At 35.5% G+C, this 23,796-nt stretch overlaps 1 protein-coding gene across 1 annotated transcript in view; it reads left to right on the forward strand.

Annotated features, from left to right (window-relative positions):
• NEDD1 (NEDD1 gamma-tubulin ring complex targeting factor) overlaps positions 1-23,229 on the forward strand; it is a 44,606-nt gene extending 21,377 nt beyond the window's left edge. Inside the window, exons 6-15 of the mRNA XM_066262099.1 lie at positions 373-602; positions 2,316-2,517; positions 2,912-3,101; positions 8,082-8,210; positions 11,157-11,204; positions 12,476-12,678; positions 13,567-13,720; positions 14,744-14,900; positions 20,732-20,798; positions 21,208-23,229. Coding sequence (XP_066118196.1) covers positions 373-602; positions 2,316-2,517; positions 2,912-3,101; positions 8,082-8,210; positions 11,157-11,204; positions 12,476-12,678; positions 13,567-13,720; positions 14,744-14,900; positions 20,732-20,798; positions 21,208-21,312 — 1,485 coding nt within the window. The 3' untranslated portion in view covers positions 21,313-23,229. The remainder of the gene's footprint in view (positions 1-372; positions 603-2,315; positions 2,518-2,911; positions 3,102-8,081; positions 8,211-11,156; positions 11,205-12,475; positions 12,679-13,566; positions 13,721-14,743; positions 14,901-20,731; positions 20,799-21,207) is intronic.
• Positions 23,230-23,796: the final 567 nt, after the last annotated feature.

Genomic DNA, 23,796 nt, shown 5'->3' on the forward strand with positions numbered 1-23,796 from the left:
TTATTTGTGATTTGGCTGTGACTGGGTCTTTTATTTATGGTGGATGTTCTAAAATTGATGAATTGATGTAGTTGATCTCCATATATTGTATTTTTCCTCTGGAAAAAAGAGAGAGGATTGAGGTAGCTGTACTCCAAGTTAGTAAAATCACGACAAATACTCAATTACTAGAATGTTGATATATCTTGTGGTCATCTTATATAGCACACTAAATGATTTTATGGTGTTAAGATTGAAACCTATTTCTCTATAAGCTTGAGAAGTCCTAAATCCTTTGTGAGTGTTGAATTTGTAGTTGGCCATTATTTATATAGTTTACATAAAATGTTTTTTATGAATGCTTGCAAAATAAAATTTATTCTTATTTTTTAGCCTGTTCGGCACTTGAAGTACTCCTTATTTAAGAAATCGCTACTGGGCAGTGTTTCGGATAACGGACTAGTAACCCTCTGGGATGTGAATAGTCAGAGTCCGTACCATAACTTTGACAATACTCATAAAGCACCAGCTTCGGGCATCTGTTTTTCTCCTGTCAATGAGTTGTTATTTGTAACTATAGGCTTGGATAAAAGAATCATTCTCTATGATACTTCAAGTAAGAAGTAAGTGTGATGCTTCTTAATTTAGTAACAAATAATTATCTCAGCAGACATATTTGTATTGACCTCTGATTAATGTTCTGGTAGATGTTTTTCTTTTTCCATGCAAAAAAAATAGTCGTTGAGGCGTAGGTTTTCCATTTATTTATTTATTATTTATTTTTATTTTTTATTTTTTATTGGGGTGACATTGGATAGTAAGATTATGTAGTTTTCAGGTACACCACCCCAAGTCAACTCCTCTTCTGTCACCACTTTACCCTCTTCTCCCTCCCCCACCCCCTTTCCCTCCGGTAATCACCTTACTGCTCTCTCTGTCTTCGTGGGTATTTTTTTCTTCTTTCTTCACCTTTTTCACTCAGCCCCCCATTTCACCTCCCTTCTGATGGCTGTCAGTCTGTTCTCTGTATCTATGCGCCTGTTTGTATTTTGTTTGTTAATTTATTTTGTTCATTAGATTCCACATATCAGTGGAGTCTTAGGTACTTACCTTTCTCTGACTGGTGTATTTAGGGTACTTCTGGATTGTGAACATTGAAGCACCTTTATTTTAGCATGCATGCTATTATTATTTTTCAAAATACAATTAGATATATTTTTAAAGCAATAAGATTAGTTTGCTTTAAAATTAATTTCTTACCTAAAGCAGGGTATGTAAACTATTAACCTTTTGAGCTGAGTAATTCTTGGTTGTGAGGGGCTGTGCTGGGCACTGTGGGATGTCCAGCAGTGTTCCTGACCACTGCTCATTAGATACCCTGGCACTTTTCCAGTTGTGACATCCTAACTACCTCCAGTTGCGAACCACTGATCTAGAACCACTAAAGGGCACATAATCTAAGTATCTGGGTCTATTGTGCCTTCTTGCCTTTCTTGGAGTTATAAGGATGCTTGGTTATCTTTTTTAAAAAAAGAAAAAGCTGCAAGACTGTTCTAGGTGTATTGAAGATAACCTTACAGTATCTAAAGATCCTGTTGAAGAAAATGGTAATGTTACTACTAGGGAAGGACTCTCATCAGCCCTTACTGAAAGTTCACTGTTACTTATTTCACATGCTTCTTTCTTTCTATTTTATTTTATTATATTATTTTTTACTCTTTTTGTGAATTTATTTACTGTGAGACCTCTGTCGGTAGCCACCTCTCTCTTCTAGCAGGCACTCCAGCAAAGAGCTGAGCTTTAGCAGAGCAGTACCCGTATTTCTGTAGTAGTTTCCTGAGGACCAGGCCATGCGGGTTCTGTCAGCTCTTTGGTCAAGAGATGCACAGCCGAGGAGCAGCTGCTCCCTCTGAAAGGTCACAGTCCTTTGAGGCTTACGCAGGTCAACAAATGAAAGGGGATACTGGGGGCTTCTGTAATTCTGAGGCCAGGGCCCTTTTTGTGTGTGTGTAGAGCAGTGCCCAGGAACTCTGTCACATTCATTGCCAAAGTAATAGTTAATCAAAGAAATAGGTGCTGCTTCTAGAAGATGTCATGTGTACGTATTAGAAGAGAAATAGGATGAATTATTCAGTAGTTCCTTGATAAGACATTGCGTTGGAACTGTCTCTATGTCTAATTCTAAATTTTTGCTTTAGATAAATATTTGGGATGTGTATGTTATTTGCCCAATTCTAAGTAAGCTTGGTTCTGATACAATGTTACTTACATGTCACATAAGCGTATATACATGCACATATCCATATATCAACACATACTTGTTCTCCTTTCCAAAGGCTAGTGAAAACTTTGGTTGCTGACACTCCTTTAACTGCAGTAGATTTCATGCCTGATGGAGCCACTTTGGCCATTGGATCATCCCGTGGGAAAATCTATCAGTATGATTTAAGGATGTTGAAATCACCAGTTAAAACCATCAATGCTCACAAGACATCTGTGCAATGTATAGTATTTCAGTACTCCACTGTTCTTTCTAAGGTAAGATATTTTCTTTCTGAATTTTTGATTTTACTAATAAACCTAGCTCAAAATACGGAAATTTTATGTTATCAATTAAGCACAGTGTAGTTTTAGCTTGATAATTATCTTTATATAAAAGCATTTAATATAATTTTAATACAAAACCATTTAATACTTGGTTTAAAAATATTTTTATTTGAATTTTACACTTAATTCTCATAATTCCCTCTTTGCATATTTTTTAAGGTTTTTTTTTTTTTGTTCAGAGGGAAACTCTCAGATCCACCAGCAAACTTAAAATTTGTAAGGAAAAACGTATACATATTTTTAACCTAATAGGGAATTTATAAAATATTAATAACAGTAGGGAGCATTAGAAACATGAGCTTTTAAATATTCCATTACATTTCAGTCAGGTTTAAATAAAGGCTGCTCAAGTAAGTCCTCAGCTGTGCACAAGCGAACTGCTACTGTGAGCGCTGCTAGTGGAGGAGTACAGAATTCTGGAATCGTTAGAGAAGCCACTTCCATTGCCACCGTTCTGCCCCAGCCCATGACAACAGCTGTGGGCAAAGGAACAGTTGCTGCTCAAGACAAAACAGGTAAGTGTTGCTTATTTATATACAGTATTTGGAATGACGCCCTATCCCCATATGTATTATACTTTCTTCAAGAACCTAGAACTCAAATTCACTTGAATATTTAGGTAAAATTATTAGTAGATATCCTTGAAGAAGTGACAAATTTAAATTTAGCTATAATTTAAAAAAATTTTAATGAAAAGCACTTCGCTCAATCTATTTAGCTAAACTTTTGTGTAAAAATTTTTATCTTACATTGTCAACTCAAACTATTATTGCTACTAAACTGGATGACTTTTAGAATAAAATATCAATAAACCTCTGTTATGTCAGTATCTGAGGGTCAGGAATTTGGGAGTGACTGCTGGATGGTTCTGGCTCAAGGTTTCTCATGAGGCCCCAGGCAGCTGAAGGCTGGACTGGGCTGGAAGGTCCACTTGCAAGCCTGTCCATTGAGTCTTCAGATTAATCAGGACAGTGAAACTTTGATGATGTCATGGTTTGATCTCTGAGTTGTTGTTTTTTTAATGCTATTAATGACTCCTTTTATTTCATATTTCAGAATGGAAAGTAAGTCAAATAATGAAATGAATATATTTAAGTATTAAATAGTGCTTGGCACATATTAAGCAGCAGACTACTAGTTTGTTAAATAAAAATAAATGGAAATGTTGCAATTAAAAATAACTTTTTTCTTGGACGTTCGGGTTCAATTTCTGGTCCAGGCACACAAAAGAAGTGACCATCTGCTTCTTTCCTCTACCCTCTCCCGCTTGTCCCCTCCCTTCTCTTTCCCTTTTGTCTTTCCCCCTTTCTCTTCCCCTTCTCTTCCTCTTTTCTCCTTCTCCCTTTTCTCTCCCTCTTCTATCCTTCTCCTCCCACAGCCAGTGGCTCAATATGTCTGAGCATCAGCCCTGGTGCTGAGGACAGCTTGGTTGGTCTGAGTGTTGGCCTAAGGAACTAAAAATGGTTCAGTTGATTTGAACATCAGCCTTAGCTGGGAGTTGCCAGGTGGATCCTAGTTGGGGCACATGTGGGAGTCTTATCTCACTATCTCCTCTCCTCTCCCTTAAAATAAATAAATAAATAACTTTTTTCTACTTTAACAATCATATTGATGAAGAATATTTTTTTTAGACAGTTAAATTTAACAGGGTGATATTGGTCAACCAGACTACATAGATTTAGAGAAAACATCTCCACATCATTTGAACAGTTGATTATGCTGTATACCCATCACCCAAAGTCAGATCATCCTCTGTCACCCTATATTTTGTTTCTGAAGAATTTTTTAAAGAGAAATTCATTTAGATATTGTGAAGGTCTATGATGATAAGCTTTCCATACTTAAACTGTAGAATATATTTTTTGCCCAAAGTGAAGATCATATTCCTTAAATTCCTGAACCTTCTGGTTTTTATTTTAAGAAGTTTGCTAAACTGTCAAATTGCAACAGATATTTTAAAAGTACATGGTATATATGCCAGTATGTTTTCAAAATATTTTCATTAGAAATGGATCTATCCATCCATGTCTTGAATATTTTGGACAAGTACTTAAGTGACCTGGACAAAAATATTTGTTGATTCCTTCTTAGTCTGAGTTTAGTGTTTCCAAATATAAGCAAAACTTTACTTTGTTAGCATTCATGGTGTGAAATAGTTTTTTTAAAAATAGTAAGTATATTCTCTATAAATAATCCAGGAATAGCTATATTTTTATTTTTTAAAATTTAATTTAATTTAATTTATTTTACAGAGAGAGAGTCAGAGAGAGGGATAGATAGGAACAGAGAGAGATGAGAAGCATCAATCATCAGTTTTTTGTTGTGACACCTCAGTTGTTCATTGATTGCTTTGACTGGCATGGGGGTGGGGGGCTACTAGCAGACCGAGTAACCCCTTGCTTGAGCCAGCGACCTTGGGTCCAAGCTAGTGAGCCTTGCTCAAACCAGATGAGCCCACGCTCAAGCCAGTGACCTCAGGGTTTCAAACCTGGGTCCTCCGCATCCCAGTTTGATGCTCTATCCACTGTGCCACTGCCTGGTCAGGCCAGGAGTAGCTATATTATCCTTACATAAAAACTATTACATATTATGTAGAAAAATAATTAGGTCTTTATTTAAGAACTGCTGGAAATGCTATGCTATCTACTTAAAAGAAGAAATTCTTTTTGAGAATAACTTTGAGTAATGTTTGCCAAAAATGTTGAATTAACTGTATGAAAACTGCCATTATTTTCAAAGTTTATTATTTTATGCATAACTTTAAAAAATGAAGTGAAATAAAGGTTTTCTCATGTACTGTAAATTTTCTGATCTTATTTATTTAGTTGTTAATGAAGAGGCTCATGTTTGGCGATGACAGCATTAATTAGGAAATGGAAGATTTGGATTTGCAGGGTCACTTATTAACAACTGTTGGCTGATTAGCAAAGTTTCTAGCAAAATGAATGTTGCTCTGCACCCAAAGTTAGAAATTTTGTTTATTAATTTTATTTTGAAATAATTGCAAATTTACAGAAAAGTTTCAATAACAGTACAAAGAACTCTTGAGCACCACCATCTAGCAGATTCATTGTTTTATAAATTTTGCCACACACACATTTGCTTCCTAATTTTTTCTCTATCAGATACACACACATATACACACACAATCATTTTATCCCCCTCTGAAACATTAATAGTATATTGGGTTTACATCTCAGGTCATGTCTCTTTTTTACCAGGATGACTTTGGGCAGTTTTCTTAACCATTTTCTGACTCTCATTTTTTTCTCTTCCACAGATACTACTTGACTTTTAGGGTTAGTGTGAAAATCAGAGAAAATGTTTTAAAAGTGTCTGGCACATGGTGGGCACTCAGTCATTATGGTGTGACTAGTAATATTATCATCACAATCATCATTATTACTATTATTATTTTAAGCTTCTTGTAAAATAAATCTGAAGTTTGAAAAAAAAGTTTATATTGCTTCTACTGAAGGGGTCCTAATTTAGTTACTGAAAACAACCTCTGCAGGCAGTCTTGTTGCTAGTACTTATTTTTGGTAGGAAGTAGCCATTTATTTATTTTATTTTTTGTGTGTGTTTTTCTGAAGTGAGAAGTGGGGAGGCAGACAGACAGACTCCCATCTGCACCCAACCATGATCCACCTGGCAAGCTCACTAGGGGATGATGCTCTGCCCATCTGGGGCATTGCTCCGCTGCAACCAGAGCCATTCTAGTGTCTGAGGTAGGGGCCATGGAGCCATCCTCGGCGCCCTGGCCAACTTTGCTCCAATGGAGCCTTGGCTGCAGGAGGGGAAGAGAGAGAGAGAGAGAGAGAGAGAGGAAGGAGAGTGGGGAAAGGTGCAGAAGCAGATGGGTGCTTCTCCTGTGTGCCCTGGCCGAGAACCAAACCCGGACTGATGCTCTACCACTGAGCCAACTGGCCAGGGAGAAGTAGCCATTTGTGAATGAGAAACTGCTCCCAGCCTCTCTCTATATTGTTGTCTACTGTGCTATTTATTCTTTCTTTAGTATTTTGAGTTTCCTTCTACTTACTACATAAGCTATTGTGACGTTAGTGAAGTCATTTGAGGTTGATAATGCTGAGAGCAAAGATAAGTTCCTGCTGTTCCTGAAAAGAAAAGACAGAAGGAGGGGGGAAATCTATTCATTGCAAGATGGGGAGAGAAATACAAAAAATAAATTAAAAATAACTAACATAACTTGAATTCGGCTGTTAGGCATTTTGTTATATATGCCTTACAGACATTTTTTATGATTATCATTTCTAGATAATCATGATACTGAATCAGGAGCAAAACTAAGTTATGTTCAGAATACTTTGTTTAAGTGAGAAGCAAAGTACATACAGTGTGTCCGTAAAGTCATGGTGCACTTTTGACCGGTCACAGGAAAGCAACAAAAGACAATAGAAATGTGAAATCTGCACCAAATAAAAGGAAAACTCTCCCAGTTTCATACCTATTCAGTGCAGATTGATGTGGGCTCACGCACAGATTTTTTAGGGCTCCTTAGGTAACTATCCCGTGTAGCCTCTACAGATTCGTCACTGACTGATGACCTACCAGAATGGGGTTTCTCCACCAAACTGCCGGTTTCCTTCAACTGCTTATCCCACCGAGTAATGTTATTCCTATGTGGTGGCACTTTGTTATAAACGCGCCGATATTCACGTTGCACTTTGGTCACGGATTTGAATTTAGTGAGCCACAGAACACACTGAACTTTCCTCTGTACCATCCACATCTTGACTTGCATGGCCATGTTACGCCATCATTTGCGCATGCGCACATGCTGCCACATCATCCTACAGAAACTGGGGGGGGGTTCTTTTATTTGGTGCAGATTTCACATTTCTATTGTTTTTGTTGCTTTCCTGTGACTGGTCAAAAGTGCATCATGACTTTAAGGACACACTGTATATTACATTAGAAAAATTTTAATCAAAATTGCTACAATAAGGTGATGTATGAATAAATAAATTATTTGATTTGGGGGGAGCCTTTTATTTCATGAAAATGATGATTAACTGAACTGTTGTTACATTCTGCTTTTTTGTCCCTAATGCTCACAGTTGTAATATAACCAATAATATGGGTAATGCATTATTTTTTATTTATTAACAATATCACGTATTTATTTTTTAAAATTAATTATTTTTAAATTTATTGGGGTGATATTGGTTAATAACATTATATAGGTTCCACGTGTACAAGTCTGTGATCTATCATCTGTATACTGCATTGTGTGTTTACCACCCAAAGTCAGATCTTCTTTTGTCACCATATATTTGACCCCCTTTACCTGTCACTCCTCTGTCCCCCACCCCGCTTCCCACTGGTAACCGTCATCCTCTTGCCTGTGTCTGTGAGTTCTTGTTTGTTTTCTTTGTTCATTTGTTGCTTTCAGTTTTATATTTTTAGAACATAGCTTCTGATGATAAATTCATTTAGATGTAATAACATATACTTTTATATCTAATTCTTAAAAGGTTTGCCTCGAAGCATCAGCACAGATATTTTATCTAAGGAAACAGACAGTGGAAAAAATCAGGATTTCTCCAGTTTTGATGATACTAGAAATAGTAGTTTAGGGGACATGTTCTCACCCATCAGAGATGGTAAGTCTGTTCAGATCAGAGGATCATGTTCTTGCTGGTAGTCATTACATTTTTATTCTAGCTAAATGATGTGTGTAATAGTTCAAGTTTATCTCCGGTCATGACAGTTTGCTAATTTTCTCAATCCCTGGATGGTATCTTTTCCTCTGCCCTGATATTTTAAATGTTATTCCAAAGTATTTGCTGGTAATTTTTACGTGGAAATTTACAGAAAGCTCTTAAGTTAGCATTTTCATTTCCACAGAAGGTTCTTAAAGTTTTGCTTCTATAAGCAATCTTTTACTTGTACCTACTTCTAAATCAATCTTTGTAAAATCTTGGATATTGATAGATAAATGATATCTTTCTAACAAAAAATTGTTTGTGTTTATTAGTATTTAATTGGTACTTATTAAATTTTTTTCATAGAGAAATATGGCTAGGTGATACATTACCTCATCTTTTACACTATGTCTAAAACTATCACACACACACTCAAACACACATTCCCATTGCTAGCACATGGTACCATTAAAAATAAAAGCAAAATACTTTGCCAGCTTGATGAATGGAAACATTATTTATCTTTGTTATTCATACTATGTGAATTAGGCACATTGTTTGCTTGTGTTTTTTGATACTGTATTCATTCTGTTAACCTTATTGGGATGGTTTCACTGGTAATAGTGGTATTCTCAACAATGTGGGTAAATTTTTAGAGGATAATTTGGCAAGCTTAAATGCTCATATTTTAGGGCCTATTTATCCCATTCTTTTAAGTTTACCTAAGAAAATATTCAGAGGAGCCCACAAAGATTTGTGTTTATTGTTTCTATATAATAATGAAAAACTGGAATGAAATTAACACATTGTTGACTGGCAATGTTACACAGAAGTTATCTCATGTTACCAGCTATTTTTTCATAATTGCGCATGAATGTGAAACAAACTAAATCAGTATACTTTATTTATACATAGTGAATTTAAATGAAACTTCATACATATCTGCTACATATTATATTTTATACATATTATATATTTTAGTAATTATTTTTGGTGTGGTATACTGTATAGCAATCACCTATGTATAATGGTATGCAACATGTTTTGCAAATATATCTGGTTTCGCTGCACTTTCCTTTTGAAACATACATTGTAGTTGGATTGAACACGAAGAAGAAAGATTTTACAATATCCTTGATATGTATGTTCAAAGTGCGAGCAGTTAGAAGGTAGTCCAAGTATAGACCGCTCGACACTGACTGTTTTAGCTTACTGTACCTTCGACCTTGCAGTCTCATGCCTGGAGGGGTGGGAAGAAAAGGAGTCCACATGAGAATATAGAACGGTGTGCTGTTTTTCAAACTTCGACCCTCAGGGCAAAGAGTCACAAATACAATCATCCTATATTACCCTGAGTTTCAAAAATTGAAATAGCTAATACAAGTGCAAGCATGAGTTAACTCTTGAGCAGTCAACAACATTTGGGCATGAAAACATGAGTGAGTGGTCAACTAAATATCAACAGTAGCAGGAAGCTTAAATTATTCTATGTGCTTACAATCTTATAAAATTTAACTTTTTACTTGAAAATTGTTTTCCAAATTTTCTGCAATTTTGTAATCAGAATAAATACATATGTGATTGTATAGAATTATTGAGTGTCTCCTGCCTGACCCCAGCCTGAAAATACTTCCATTGCCAGGTCAGATTCCTTTATCTTCCACCTAATGAAAGGGGAGGATTCATTTCTTTGAGGACGAAGAGAGGTCATACTGCATAGTTGAAGGGTAAAGAGAGGAAGGATGTGGGTGAAGGAGGGAGAAGTGGCTTGGGCTGGAGTTCTGAAGTAAGTGCCCCCTTAGGGACTTTTGGTTTAGGAGAATCCATGGAATTAACTGTTGGATTGAAGAATGTAGGAGGAGGCTTTTTGGAGGGTTTTAAGTTAGAAATGAAATTCTCTTTTAATGGTTTCCAGAGAAATGAATAAGGGTAGAAATTCCTCTTAATTACTTTAGCTGTTTTAAAAAATATGAATAGGATGTAAGCCATATACCCTTCATTTAATAGAATTTTATATTAATGAGAAGAAAACATGCATACTAAATATAGTACTGGTTTCGTTATCAAGAGATTTATGTTTTAATCTCAAGGATCCAACTTTATTGGTAAAATGCTTACTCCGTTTTGCCTCAATTTCTTCATCTTTGAAATTACAGTATTTCTGCTTCTGTTAGGGGAAAAGTAGTAACTTCTAAAAGTGTATGTTTTGCAATTACTAGGTATATATACCACACATGCAGTAGAGACGGATAGATGGATGATGGTCTTAATATGATTGATAATCATGTATGATAATTTTATTGGCTATTTGAATTTCTGGTGATTTTGACCATTTCTCTATTAATCCATTAAAATGAAGTTAAGCAATTTTTGGTTGTTAATTGGTAAATAAATAATATTACAGTGTTGAAATTCCTACCATTGAAATAAATATTAATGAAATCTTATGTTTTGTATAGCATTGTATTGCTTGCAAAATATTTTTACATTTCAGTTGATTCTCAAAACAATATTATGAGATAGTCAGGGCATGATCCTCTTTATGTAGACATAGAAACTGAAGCTTAATTGTATTAAAGGCTTGTCTAAGGTCACAGAGCTATTAAGTGGTATGGGCAACACTGAATGACAGATATTTGGACATTGCTCCAGTGTGTTTTCTGTGTACTTGGTGTGTCATTAAATGACTCGATATAATATACTAGAATTATCTTTTCATATTTGCTGCCATGCATAAAACTAAAAGAATGAAAAGGGAAGTTATGTGAGTACTAGCTTTCACTTTACTCAGTTTTTTCTTCATAAAACCAGTCTCTGAACCCTTTGGGGAATGAATAGGAAGTCTAAATTGGTATGGTGTCTTTCTCACTATCTTTTAAATCTGACTTTCTAATTTTCTTATAGATGCTGTGGCTAACAAGGGTGGCAATGAGTCTGTGGGCAAAGGAGATGGTAAGAACTACTGAAAAGTATTTTCGTGAACATTTTAAGTGATACTGTGTAACAAATTACTCCAACTTTCTGAAGTTTAAAAGAACATGTATCATTTTATAATTGTGTGTGGGGGGTTTGTTTGTTTTTGTGACAGAGACAGAGTCAGAGAGAGGGACAGACAGACAGGAAGGGAGAGAGATGAGAAACATCAATTCTTCATTGTGGCATTTTAGTTGTTCACTGATTTCTCATATGTTCCTTAACCGTGGGGCTATAGCAGTGTGAGTGACCCTTGCTCAAGCCAGCAACCCTGGGCTTTGGGCTCAAGCTGGTGAGCCTTGCTCAAACCAGATGAGCTCGTGCTCAAGCTGGCGACCTCGGGGTTTCAAACCTGGATCTTCTGTGTCCCAGTCTGATGCTCTATTCACTGCACCACCACCTGGTCAGGCCATAATTGTGGGTTTTGAAGTTTAAAAGAACATTCATTATCTCAGGATTGTGGGTAAAGGATCTGAGCATTAACATGGCTTAGCCGAGTGCCTTGGGTTTTAGGTCTCTCTTGGTGCTTTAATCAGGGTGTCGACAGGGCTGCAGTCATCTGGCTTAGCTGGACAGAGATCTGCTTCCATGCTCATTCATGATGTCTTGGCCAAGACATCAGTCACTTTCTTCCCCTGCAGGCTTCTTCATGGGGAAGCTGACAACATGGCAGCTGGCTCTTACTCAAGCTGGTGAGCAGCAGTGAGAGAGGCACTCAGGGTGGAAGCCACAGTGCGTTTGTAACCTAGTCTTGGATGTGACATCCATTTTGCTGTCTTCTCTGTTAGAAGCAAGTTACTAGGTCCACTCCACATTGAAAGGGAGAGGATTACATGAGGGCATGAATCCATGCCATAAGTCAGAGATCATTAGGAGATTTCTTAGAGGCTGCCTGCCTATATTATAGGTGTAAACCAAAGTAACAATTTTAGGTTATCAAAAACTAATACTAAGATGTGCCTTGTGTTTTGCTGTTTTCAAAGTATTTTCACATACTATATCTCTTAAGCCTCACCACCCAGGGAAATGTATATCATTATTCACATTTACAAATCGGGAGTCAGTCTTAGAGTTTTATGATTTTTGCTCAGGAACTCACATCAAATAAGGACCTGACAAATGATCCTGACTTCTGAATCCAAATCCCATGGCATTCTACCATATTAATCTGTCTTTTGTGTTAATGTTTTTGTTAAATATCCAAGATCGGAGAACATTAAATGCAAATGCATTATTTTTCTCTTTATCAGGCCTTGACTTGTTAACACAGTTAAACTCAGTGTTTCCTCCAAGGAAAAATCCAGGAGCTTCAGGCACTCCAGTATTGCATTCTAGTCCTCTTAATGTCTTTATGGGATCTCCAGAGAAAGAAGAAAGTGAACACCATGATCCAACAGCTGAACCTAAGAAAATGTATCTGGGAAAACAGGAACCTAAGGACTCTTTCAAACAGGTATCTGCCTGAAAGTGACACTGAACTCGCGGTGTGCGTGTATCACTAGCAAGTTTAGTGAAGTCCGTTGCTGGCAAAAGCGGCTGCCACTGCATCGTCCTAGTTATTGACAGTGCTGTGTGTGTACTAGGTGGAAAAATACTCTTCAGTCTGGATTTCACTTGTGAAAAACTAAAGGATACTTTTGACATCTGTCTCTGGATGTGATGAAGATAATAGCAGATGTAAACTCACACTTTTGTTTTTTAAGGCAAGACACTTGATTTAACTGTCTGTGTAAGAATATTTATACCTGAATTTTTTAGAATGCATTTCCTTTGCAGCAGATAATACCAAGGTGATAGTCAAGTCATTTACCCTAAGTCTTAGAGCAAATAGTGCTGTAAACAGTATTCAATATAGAAGTCAATTTATTATGTAAGGGTTTAAAAAGATCAGATATTGCCAGGAAGGTAGAATCTTTTGTGCAATATAATCTATTTATTTTCATATTTATTTTTTAGGGTGATGTTGAAAAGATACCATTTAAGAAGTACAAAAATGTCTTTCAACTTATTTTTCAGATATTTCTGACTAGTTATATCACATGAGAGGTTGGAGATTTTTTTGTGTGTGTGCCCATAATTACTATTATAAATGATTCAACAGCCAGATACTTATTTAGAAAATGAACATCTCTTCATCTGTTATCATTGAGATTGCTTTTGATGTATACACTTGATTTATTTTGCCACTAGTCTTAGCAGTTTTTTTCTCTTCCTGTGTCCCTTTCTATTTTCCTTAATTGACTGTATCTACTGGATAAAAAGAGAAAAGTTGGTACAATTTATATGGATGCTATAGGTAAAACCAGAATTAATATATTAATTGTTTATTTTAAATGTGAAGTTTACAAAGTTGATCTCCAGTGCTGAAACTGGAAATCTAAATACCTCTCCATCATATAACCAAACAAGAAGTCCTGAGAGATTGGAAAAGGCAGAGAAAGAAAATGAAGCCCACTTATTATATGAACCCACAACCAATGGATCCTCAACTCCAAGTAAGTACAACAAACTTCCTAATGTTTGAAATGAATGTTAAGTTGAAACTCCCATTATTTAACTTGAAAGGATAAATGAATGGAGTGATCACAGACTAGAAATTTTTAAAGTTCAAGTTTAAAATTTATGACATTTCTTTAGTGTGACACTTTTACTAGAAGACAATAAAATATATTTGAATGGTTAAATATAACCACATTTGACACTTGATGTGAATTTCATTTTCAGTCTAATCTGTGTCTTGATCTAATATGGTACAGATAGAAATATTGTGTAGGACCCTTTGAAAATGGGTCATTAACTAACTTAAATTATCTTTTTCTTTAATTAGTATAAAGATTTATTTATAAAAATGTTCTTCCCAATTGTATTTTGGTTTTATATGTTATTTTTTTTGTCACTTACAGTTGACATTCAATATTATTTTATATCAGTGTCTTTTTTCTACCGTATTAAAATCCTGTTTATAGAGTTCATACTACAGACCCTAAAAAGATCACATTTAAAGGGATATTAGGTTCAGCTGTAAGAGTTATTCATACAAAACAACTCTTTGTAAAAAGCAACTCTTTTCTGTTGATATCTATATTTTGCCTGAGGCTTCTGGGATAGATTGCATTAGCTTAAACTCCAGGGCTCTGTCTTAGCCCTGCTTTGCCCCTGTATGCCTTCTGGGTGTTGTGAATAGTCGTGGTTTATCTAGTTTGTGTGCAGCTGGTCACATTCATCTTTTCTAAGAGGAAATGGTTCCAAGATTCTTCAGGAGCAATTCCTGTCATATGTTACTACGTTAGGCAGTTGGCAGTTTATAGAGATTGAGATAAATGACTATTAGAAATAATGTCATAGAAAGTTTCTAAGATTTGTATTCTAAACAGTGAATTGTTTTAAATGTCACAGGAACACTGTTTTTTTTTACCAGTTTTTCAAGTTTTCTCTTTCCAAATCTTATTTAGCAGAGTTTGATGTTCCCTACTCCAAGTTGACTATTAATATTTTCTCTGTTTTTTATTTTATGTTAGATCCAAAGTTAGCATCCTCTGTCACTGCTGGAGTTGCCAGTTCACTATCAGAAAAAATAGCTGACACTATTGGAAATAATCGACCAAACGCACCATTGACATTCGTTCAAATCCGTTTTATTCAGAACATGATACAGGAAACATTGGATGACTTCAGGTAGTAATTGAGAAATTACTCTGTAACTGGCTTTTTTTATTAGGTTAAAACTGGAATTGTAAGTAATGTTGGTAGTTACTACTTGTGCCTAGGCTGTAGTGTCCATAAAATCATAGAAAACATAATGAGTTTTGTTAATCTTGATGGACTGAAGTTATCGGCTATCAAGCAGGGAAAGGCACATTTAGTTAGGGTGGTTATTAGATAACTTGGCAAGCAGTCTAGCAGGCCAGGCAGCCATTGTGTATTTTTTTATCATAAAAACGTGGACAGATTCCGGTAAGCTCAAAGGGGATTCTTACAATATTTGTGGATTACCTTTTAAGTATGCTGTGAGCAATAATGTAGAGAAAAATATTTTTAAAAGGAATTCTGAATTTTTTCAAATAGAATACATTAGAAAATAATACTGATAATTAAAAATGTTTTGCATGGATCTATTTTTGTCTTCTTATCCTTTGAATTTTGAACATTATTAAAATGTGTTCTGGAATGCTACTTCCTTTTACCTATCTCAGTATATTTCGGGGCCTATTTTCAATTATTAGTCTTTTATGGGTTTTTTTTTTTTTCTGACTTAAAGTTACTTAGTATTCCAGCTCAGATTTGGGTAATCATGAGCAAAAATTTTGGATAAAATGTGCAGTTTTTGTTGGTGCATATTTCTTTTTAATGTTTTGAGAAAATATTTTTAAATGTTAACATGCACGTTTCTGAAGAAAAGAATTGCACTTTGACAGTTACAATATGTCTAGTGTATGTACCAGATACAATGGATACAAAAATGAATGGTCTGCCCTCAAAGGCCTTATAGCTTAATCGGGGTAGGTACTGGGTACTCTGCTACGATGTATATTTCTTTAATGTGAGTCAATTCATTTGTGATTGGTAAATAGGGCGATGATGACAGTGTGATGAGCAAATTATTTCCTCCATGCTTGACAGCCCAATCTTTTCTTCTGTCTTCTTTCCCCTTTTATCAAGTGACAATGATTTTTTTAAAGTAAAGTCTTTATTCAATTTTTAAACTATGCTGATATTTTTATTAGGATTTGGTTTTATTAGTGCTGTGGTTTTAAAGTTGCATGTGTATTTTGAGTGGTCTGCTCCAATAATTTTTCCCTAAGTCTTGTTTTTTTCTTTTTAGGTTTTATTGTGGTGAGAACACTTAGCATGAGATCTATCCTCTTGATAGGTTTTTAAGTGTACAATACAGTGTTGATAATTACAGGCCCAGTGTTGCAGAGCAGATCTTATGAACTTATTTTGCATAAACAGAAATGTTATCATTGTCAGAGAGCAGGTCTGTGTTTCCCCTTCTCCTCAGCCCCTGAGAACCACAGCTCTGTTCTTTGTTTCCAAGAGTGACTAGTTTAGAGATCTCATATCGAATCATTACCATATCTGCTGCCCTCTGTGACTGGCTTATTTCACTTAGCATTATGTTATTCAGAGGTACATTCATGTTATCGAATATGCAAGATTTCCTTCGCTTTTAAGGCTGAATAATATTCTCTCATATAGTATATGGTATGCTATAACATACTGTATTGTCAGTACCTAGTTTTAAAGAATGTGAGGTTTTTCAGGAATACATATATATGGAAAAATGGTAGAATTGCCTGGATACAGCTGACTGTAGTATGTGAACAGAGCCATATGGGAAACAGAGGCGGCAGTCCTGGGGCCCACGCAGAGAGCTGCCCTGCCCTGCCTTCAGTCTCAGCATGCTGCCGGCCTGAACCTGGTGGGCAGGCCTGGGCAGGGGTTTCTCTCAGCGTTTCTGCCCCTCCATCAACCTTAGGCAACCTCTGCTTGGGACTCAGTGAGGACCCAGAATGATGGCTCAGGGGATTTCTGTAAAGTACCTTCTCTGCCCAATAGTTCTCACACAGCAACACCTCAGAGTGGGGGGCTTAGGGGTGTGAGAGGCTCTCTCTGCAGTGCTTCCTCAGCTGTGCAGCATGGCTGCCTCTCCACAAGGGTCTGGACTGCCTCAGGGGTCGCTCTCAGTCCTCCCTACCCCATGTCTTTACCAGCCTTTGTGCATCTCTTTATAGAGGTTTTCTCTCAACCCTCCTGCCCTCCCCCTAATTTTTTATATAAGCACTCAGTGAAGGCCTATGGGGAAGTGGGTGAGTGAATGCAGACATCCTTTGTGGCTGGGACCCTGGGGATTCTAAACTGTCATGCCAGTCTTCATTTGGCCTTCACAGATCTGTAAAAACTCAGCTAGTTCTCCTTCCCCATCAGTGGCAGCCCCCCACTGTTGAGTATGAAATGGTCATGGGTCTCTCTTCTTGAAGAAGGAATTCCTCATTTTTTGGATTTAGTTCATTGGGTATCTTTGTACTCTCAGTTCTCTGGTTGAATCATGAAAACATACAATTTTACATCTGTCTTATTCTCATTGTTAGGGTTGGGGAGATAACATCCTAAGTGGAAGTCCGTGGGTCTGTATCTGTGGTCTTTCAAGATTTAAGTTTCTCTGGCAGGCAGATCACTGATGTTACACTTGCTCTGTTTCAGGTTTTCTTAGGGCCAGTTTATTTCTGGTGTGCTTTTATTCCTGATGTTTAGCCTGTGCCCTTTGGGGATGTTGGCTGAATGTCTAGAGTGTTCACCAGGCCTTTTTACAAAGTTTGACCTTCCCTTCCCCAGTATCACAAGGCTACCAGAATGCTTTCTCTGCTCTTTGGATAGAGCTGCTACTTTGTGTCTGGTTTCCCGTCATCTAAGCCAGTATGGGCACTGCTTAGGGGTCGGCAGATGTCTCCAAGCAGGGTACTCTTCTGCAGGCTCCCCCTTTCCAGGACCTTGCGCCTCAGCCTGGGCTGCTCAGCCGGTCCCCAACTCTGACCCCCCTCCATGAGACTGTCTCAAGCTCTGAGGAACCTCTTCAGTTCAGCCTCTCTTTCCCATGCTTCCAGATCAGCACATTTGCTGAGGGAGATGCAGAGGGAAGTGCAGACTTACCTGTAGACTTCTGTTCTCAGCAAGAGGAAAAATTCTTGTCATCTTTGTGGTTCCCTGATTCCCTTAGTTTGTTTTTACACAGCCTTTGTCAAAACTAAAAGCAAAAGAGGAAAAAAACTGTCATGCTCTTCTAGGTGCAACAGAAAAAATAAGTTGTTTAGGAATAAATCTAACCAAAAATTGTAAAGCTCTTTATAGAAAAAAATTTAAAATATATATTAGAAAGCATTAACAATAAACAAAATGGAAATATATCATGAAGGTGTCAGTTATGCCATTTTGGTGCATAGATTGAATGTAATTCCAATCAAAATCCCAACTGAGTTTTTGGAAGAAGATAAAGGGTTAGTTCCAATGTGTATATGAAAGAAGAAAAGATCTGGGAATAACCTAGACACTCTAGAGCAGTGGTAGTCAACCTGGTCCCTACTGCCCACTAGTGGGTGTTCCAGCTTTCATGGTGGGCAGTAGTGGAGCAACCAAAGTATAAATAAAAAGATAGATTTAACTATAATAAGTTGTTTTATAAAGATTTATTCTGCCAAACTTAGCGAAAATCCGACATAAAGTACTTGGTAAGTAATTATTATTATATGCTTTAACTTGCTGTAACTCTGCTTTATAAATTTTATAAAGTCAAGTTACTTCCCTACTTTATAAATCACCATTACTATGGAACCAGTGAGCAGTTAGAAAATTTTACTACTAACAGAGATTACAAAAGTAGGTGGTGGGTATAAAAAGGTTGACTATCCCTGCTCTAGAGAAATTTGAAGGGGACTTGTTTGTCCAATGCATAAGCTTAATTACTAACCCTTTGAGTAATACAAATGTTCATGTACGTCCTCGTGCCTCCTGACCATCCAGAGTACGATCGATTTATTTTAAAAATGAGTAAGGCAACATTAAAAAAAAGGCAAATATATGTTCTTCTTGTTTCCATAAATTGGTTATCAAACAAACATGATTCTAAGTAATAAAACTGTAACTGGAACTAATTTCATTTTTTGAAAAAAAAAACTCACTCCCAGTGGTCAGCAAGCATGAAAAAAAACCTCACTACTTAAAGGGTTAAGCTTTAATTAAAATAGTGCAGTATTAGCACAGGGTTACAGATTGGCCAAAGGAGTTCAGTAGGCCAGAATAAAACCTGTACATGTGTGGACATGTGATGTATGACAGAGGAAGTGTGTGCAAAATGTGGGACAGTTGATGAATTGTGTTGTGACGTGGTTATTCCAGTAAAAATACATATGGATCCCTGTTCCTGCTATTAAAAGTCAATTCCATATAGAGGAAATGTTTAAATGTAAAGGGCAAAATTTTAGGTGTTGTAAGAGAATTTATGACTTCAAGATAGGGAAGTTATAGGACGATGTACTCCCAATAAAAGTAGATTGGTGGATTTGACTGGAGTATTAGTATAGTAAATTTGAACTGCTCATTACAAGACACCACTAAGAATGAAAGGACAAAGAAAAATCTGTAGTGCTCATAACCAACAAAGGATCAGACTATGTAAAGAACTCTTAGACGTTCAATAGAAAAACCATTAAAAGACAGGCATTAGCATTTCAGAGAGGAGAAACAGTATATCATGTAGGAAAGATGCTCAATCCTATAATTAATCAGGGAACTAAAAATGTAATTCGATATCATTTTCCATCCATTACATGGAAACATGTTAAAAGTTCGACGTCACCTCTTGCTGGATGTAGAGCAAGAGGAACTCTGTTATACTGATGATGAGCATGTCCATTGGTGCTCCCACTTCAGAAGACAATTTGCGTTATTTTGTAAAACTGAGCAAGTGTACATCTGGGTTGTACCTGTCACTCAACATACCTCCTTCTATATCATCTGTAGAAATTGACACATGTGGGTTGGGAGATAATGTAAATGATTGTTGGTAACACCATTGTAATAATAAAAACTTGAAAACAATCCAAATATCAGTTGACATGAGAATGAATACTTCAGTACAAATCAATGAATTACAGTATATAGAACATGAATTTTGAAAATGTGATATTGAATTATTTTCTAAAGGTGTACTAAGACTATATAAGGTATAGTACCCTTTTTATAGTGCTCAAAAAGCAAGCAAAATAAAAAATGTTGAGAGAGATTCTATATTATACAAGAATATTTTTTTAAGCATTTCTTAGGTAAAATCCATCAGAGTAGTGTTTTCTTTCTTGGGTTTCTCCAAGAGTTAAATGGTAGAATCAGAGAGGAGCATACAGGAAGCTTCTATGATTTTGATAATGTTCTAGCTTATAAGTTGTATGGTGGGTGACTGTTTCTTTTAATATTGTACTTCATAATTTTTATGTATTTTTTAAGCACGAATTTAATTGCATTTTATTGAGTAAGTTATGTTATAACCACCCAAATAACCCATTTCCATTTAACTGGAAGCATTTTTTTAATAGCTAAAACATTGATAATAGTTAAAACATAACCTAGCAAATTATCTGTATTTTATTGTAAAATAAACCAGGGTTATTAAGGAATGTGATATATTATAATGGAGGTAGATAGTTGGTTTTTATCCTAACTCCGCATTTACTAGTTGTGTGTGACTTTGGATAAGTTATAACTGCTCTGTGGCTCAGTTACTTTATTAGTAAAGTGGAGGTAATAATTGCACCTAGTTGTAAAGATTAAATTATTTCTTACATTTAAAGTACAAGAAACAGTACCTAGCATGTAGTAAATAAATGCTAGGTACATTGTATTTTTATTATTGTAATAATAATTGTTAATATCCAATAATTTGAAAAATGATAAGAACTTAACCAGTTTCTTGAGTGATGTAGAATTGGTAAAACTTATTTTATATTCTTTCCTAGGGAAGCGTGTCATAGGGATATTGTGAATTTGCAAGTAGAGATGATAAAACAGTTTCATATGCAGTTGGTATGTATGTCAATTTTTTAAAATGAGTGTAGCGTGGTGGATTGGCAAAATCTATTAAAAGGCACTGTATTTTTTTACTTAGCTATATCTAGTTGCTATGATAAATAAACAGTTTTAGAAATTCAGTAAGTAAAATAGTTTTTAATTAGTCATCCTTTTTAACTTTTGATAGTTAAGGCAACTTTTTATAATTTTTTTCTTTTTAATAAGTAAGAAAAGAGCTTCCCAAATATGTAAGTTTTACTAGTGATCTTTCATTTATATTAACAAACTAGTAAGAATGCTTAAGTCCAAGGACTATCATTTAGCTAGCTAATTGAATATGACAGAGTGATAACTGACAGTATGTAAAACTTGTAAATAAATATCAAATGTCAATAATTTTAAAAGCATTTGTGTCCTTTTCTAGAATGAAATGCACTCTTTATTGGAAAGATATTCAGTGAATGAAGGTTTAGTGGCTGAAATTGAAAGACTACGAGAAGAAAACAAAAGACTACGTGCCCACTTTTGACATTTCAGTGAATACCTTAATGTTTTATAACTTGGAAAGTTTCTGGTGACACAGAACTACATGGAATCAGTATTGTTCTCATGGCCTCTGGGAAAATTTTTTCAAGTAAAAAGATGATGGAATTTTTACACCAACCTCTATTTCATTTTCTCTGTCAATAATATTTATATTTTTATATTAAAAACTGTACAATGTATCATCTGCCTACTAGGAAATTCAATAGGATCTTTATTTTCTGAAAGCTTTAGCTAGACACTAAGTGCCCTTTTTTTTTCATAATAAAATTGTGCAAAAAAATTGGTTATGGATGTTTTAAAATTACCTTTATTTAAAATATATATTTGTGATTCACAATTGCCTTCCAAATTTTTTGGATGTTTGAAGATTAAAGAGTTTGATATGCATTCTATTTTTATGGAGAAAGTAATTTTAAAATGGCAATTGGTTTTTCAAAGCAATTGACTAATAAAACAAAAGTTTGCTTAGTAACTATTTTGTTAACTTAATAAAGTCAAATATGACTACTATTTATTATTTATACATTTGATAAGATATTTGAAATTTTGAATTGCACAGATTACATTTATATCACATTTATGTTACTGTATTATACTTCTGACAAATATTTACTCCTGGTTGGTATTTCTTTTTAAGCTAACTTCACTTACCTATGAAAACTTTTTAGGATTTGAAAGATTCAACCAGAGCTGCATATCTGCTAATTATCTCAAGATTTAATAACAAGCAAAATTACACCATAAAGTTTCAGCCGATATGATTCAACGTATAATCGGTGAAAATTTCATATTAGATACTAAATATGTATTAGTGTATTATTGCCATTTTTTTTCTCCCAAATGAGAAGTGTGGATCTTTTTTGTGGTTTATCATTAACTTCCTCTAATTCTTTGTGTGCTGTGTTTAATATTTTTATATTATTGATCTTACCATAAAATTTAGAAAAGTTAATTGTCCAAGGAATGTATTTGATAGTAGGTTGATGTGTGTGTACATCTACCTTCTGTGATCTGGAGGTTTTAGTGGTATAAGACTAAGCAGGTTATTGGCTTGTTTCCTTTCGTGTAGTCTCTTCTCTCAAAGATTTAAACTATGTACCTTATATATAGTGAATCCTGCCCAATTTTGACTTCTAAGATGAAAATACGAAAGTAGCCTGACCAGGCGTGGTTCAGTGGATGGAGCGTCAGACTGGGACACAGAGGACCCAGGTTTGAAACCCTGAGGTTGCTGGCTTGAGTGTGGGCTCATCCGGCTTGAGCACAGGCTCACCAGCTTGAGCGCAGGGTTGCTGGCTTGAGCGTGGAATCATAGGAATGACCCCATGGTCTCTGGCTTTAGCCCAGAGGTCACTGACTTGAAGCCCAATGTCACTGGCTTGAGCAAGAGGTCACTCACTCTGCTGTAGCCCCCCGGTCAAGGCACATATGAGAAAGCAATCAGTGAACAGCTAAGGTGCTGCAACGAAGAATTGATGCTTCTCATCTCTCTCCTTTCCTGACTGTCTGTTCCTCTCTCTCTCTCTGTCACACACGCACACACAAACTAAAATAAAAAAAGAGATTGAGCTAGCTACTAACTTTATGGTTTTCCAAAGTAATGGAAATTTTTAAAGGTATTTTTAATAAGTGAAAATAACTACTTCAAGGAATAAAAATAAAAATACTGCTTTTTCCCTGTTTGGCTCACAATACATTTGTATTGAAGCTACTATAGATTTTGAAAGCATTATGACTTGTAACAAGTTTCCTTATATATTATCAAGCAGGTGTAGAAATATGAAAGTGTGTTTTCCTACATGCTCTATTTAAATTCATTAATATTTTTCTGTTTTCTTTTTCTGTACATGCATTTGGTATATATTGAAAGAGAAGAGATAAATAAAACAATTTTAGTAACTTTATTTGTATATATGAAACATTTTTGTTGTGAAATTTAAAAGCTAAATAAATATTTATACTAACAAAATGATTATATATGGTAAAAATGGGAAACCTAAAATTAAACTTTTGCCTCTGGCCAAGGTGAAATAGGAGTTGGGTTAAAAGAGACAAAATATGTGAAACAGTTTTCAAATACTGGACATCATGCAGCACATGACCATGATCCTTGAGAGAGGAAAACAAGTGAGACAGACCCAAGAAAGTCAGTGAACCCCCAAGCATAAGAAATAAGAAAATTACACCAAAGCACATAATAATCATATTCCTTAAAACTAATGACAAAGAAAATTCTTAAGCAGCTGAAGTCAAAAGTCAGAGAAACAAAGATAATGTCAGAGGCAGTGGAGCAACCTTTTTAAAGTACCAAAGAAAATACCCAAGTTATAATTCTATACCCAGCAAGAATACCTTTCAAAAATTAAAATGAAATAAAAACTTTTAGACCAATAGAAGACAATTCATCACAAGCAGACAGAGCTGTAGGAAGTGTTAAAAAGTGCCTTTAGTAAGAAGGAAAATTGTA

The sequence above is a fragment of the Saccopteryx bilineata genome, chromosome 1 (assembly GCF_036850765.1).
Source record: "Saccopteryx bilineata isolate mSacBil1 chromosome 1, mSacBil1_pri_phased_curated, whole genome shotgun sequence".
NCBI lineage: Eukaryota > Metazoa > Chordata > Mammalia > Chiroptera > Emballonuridae > Saccopteryx > Saccopteryx bilineata.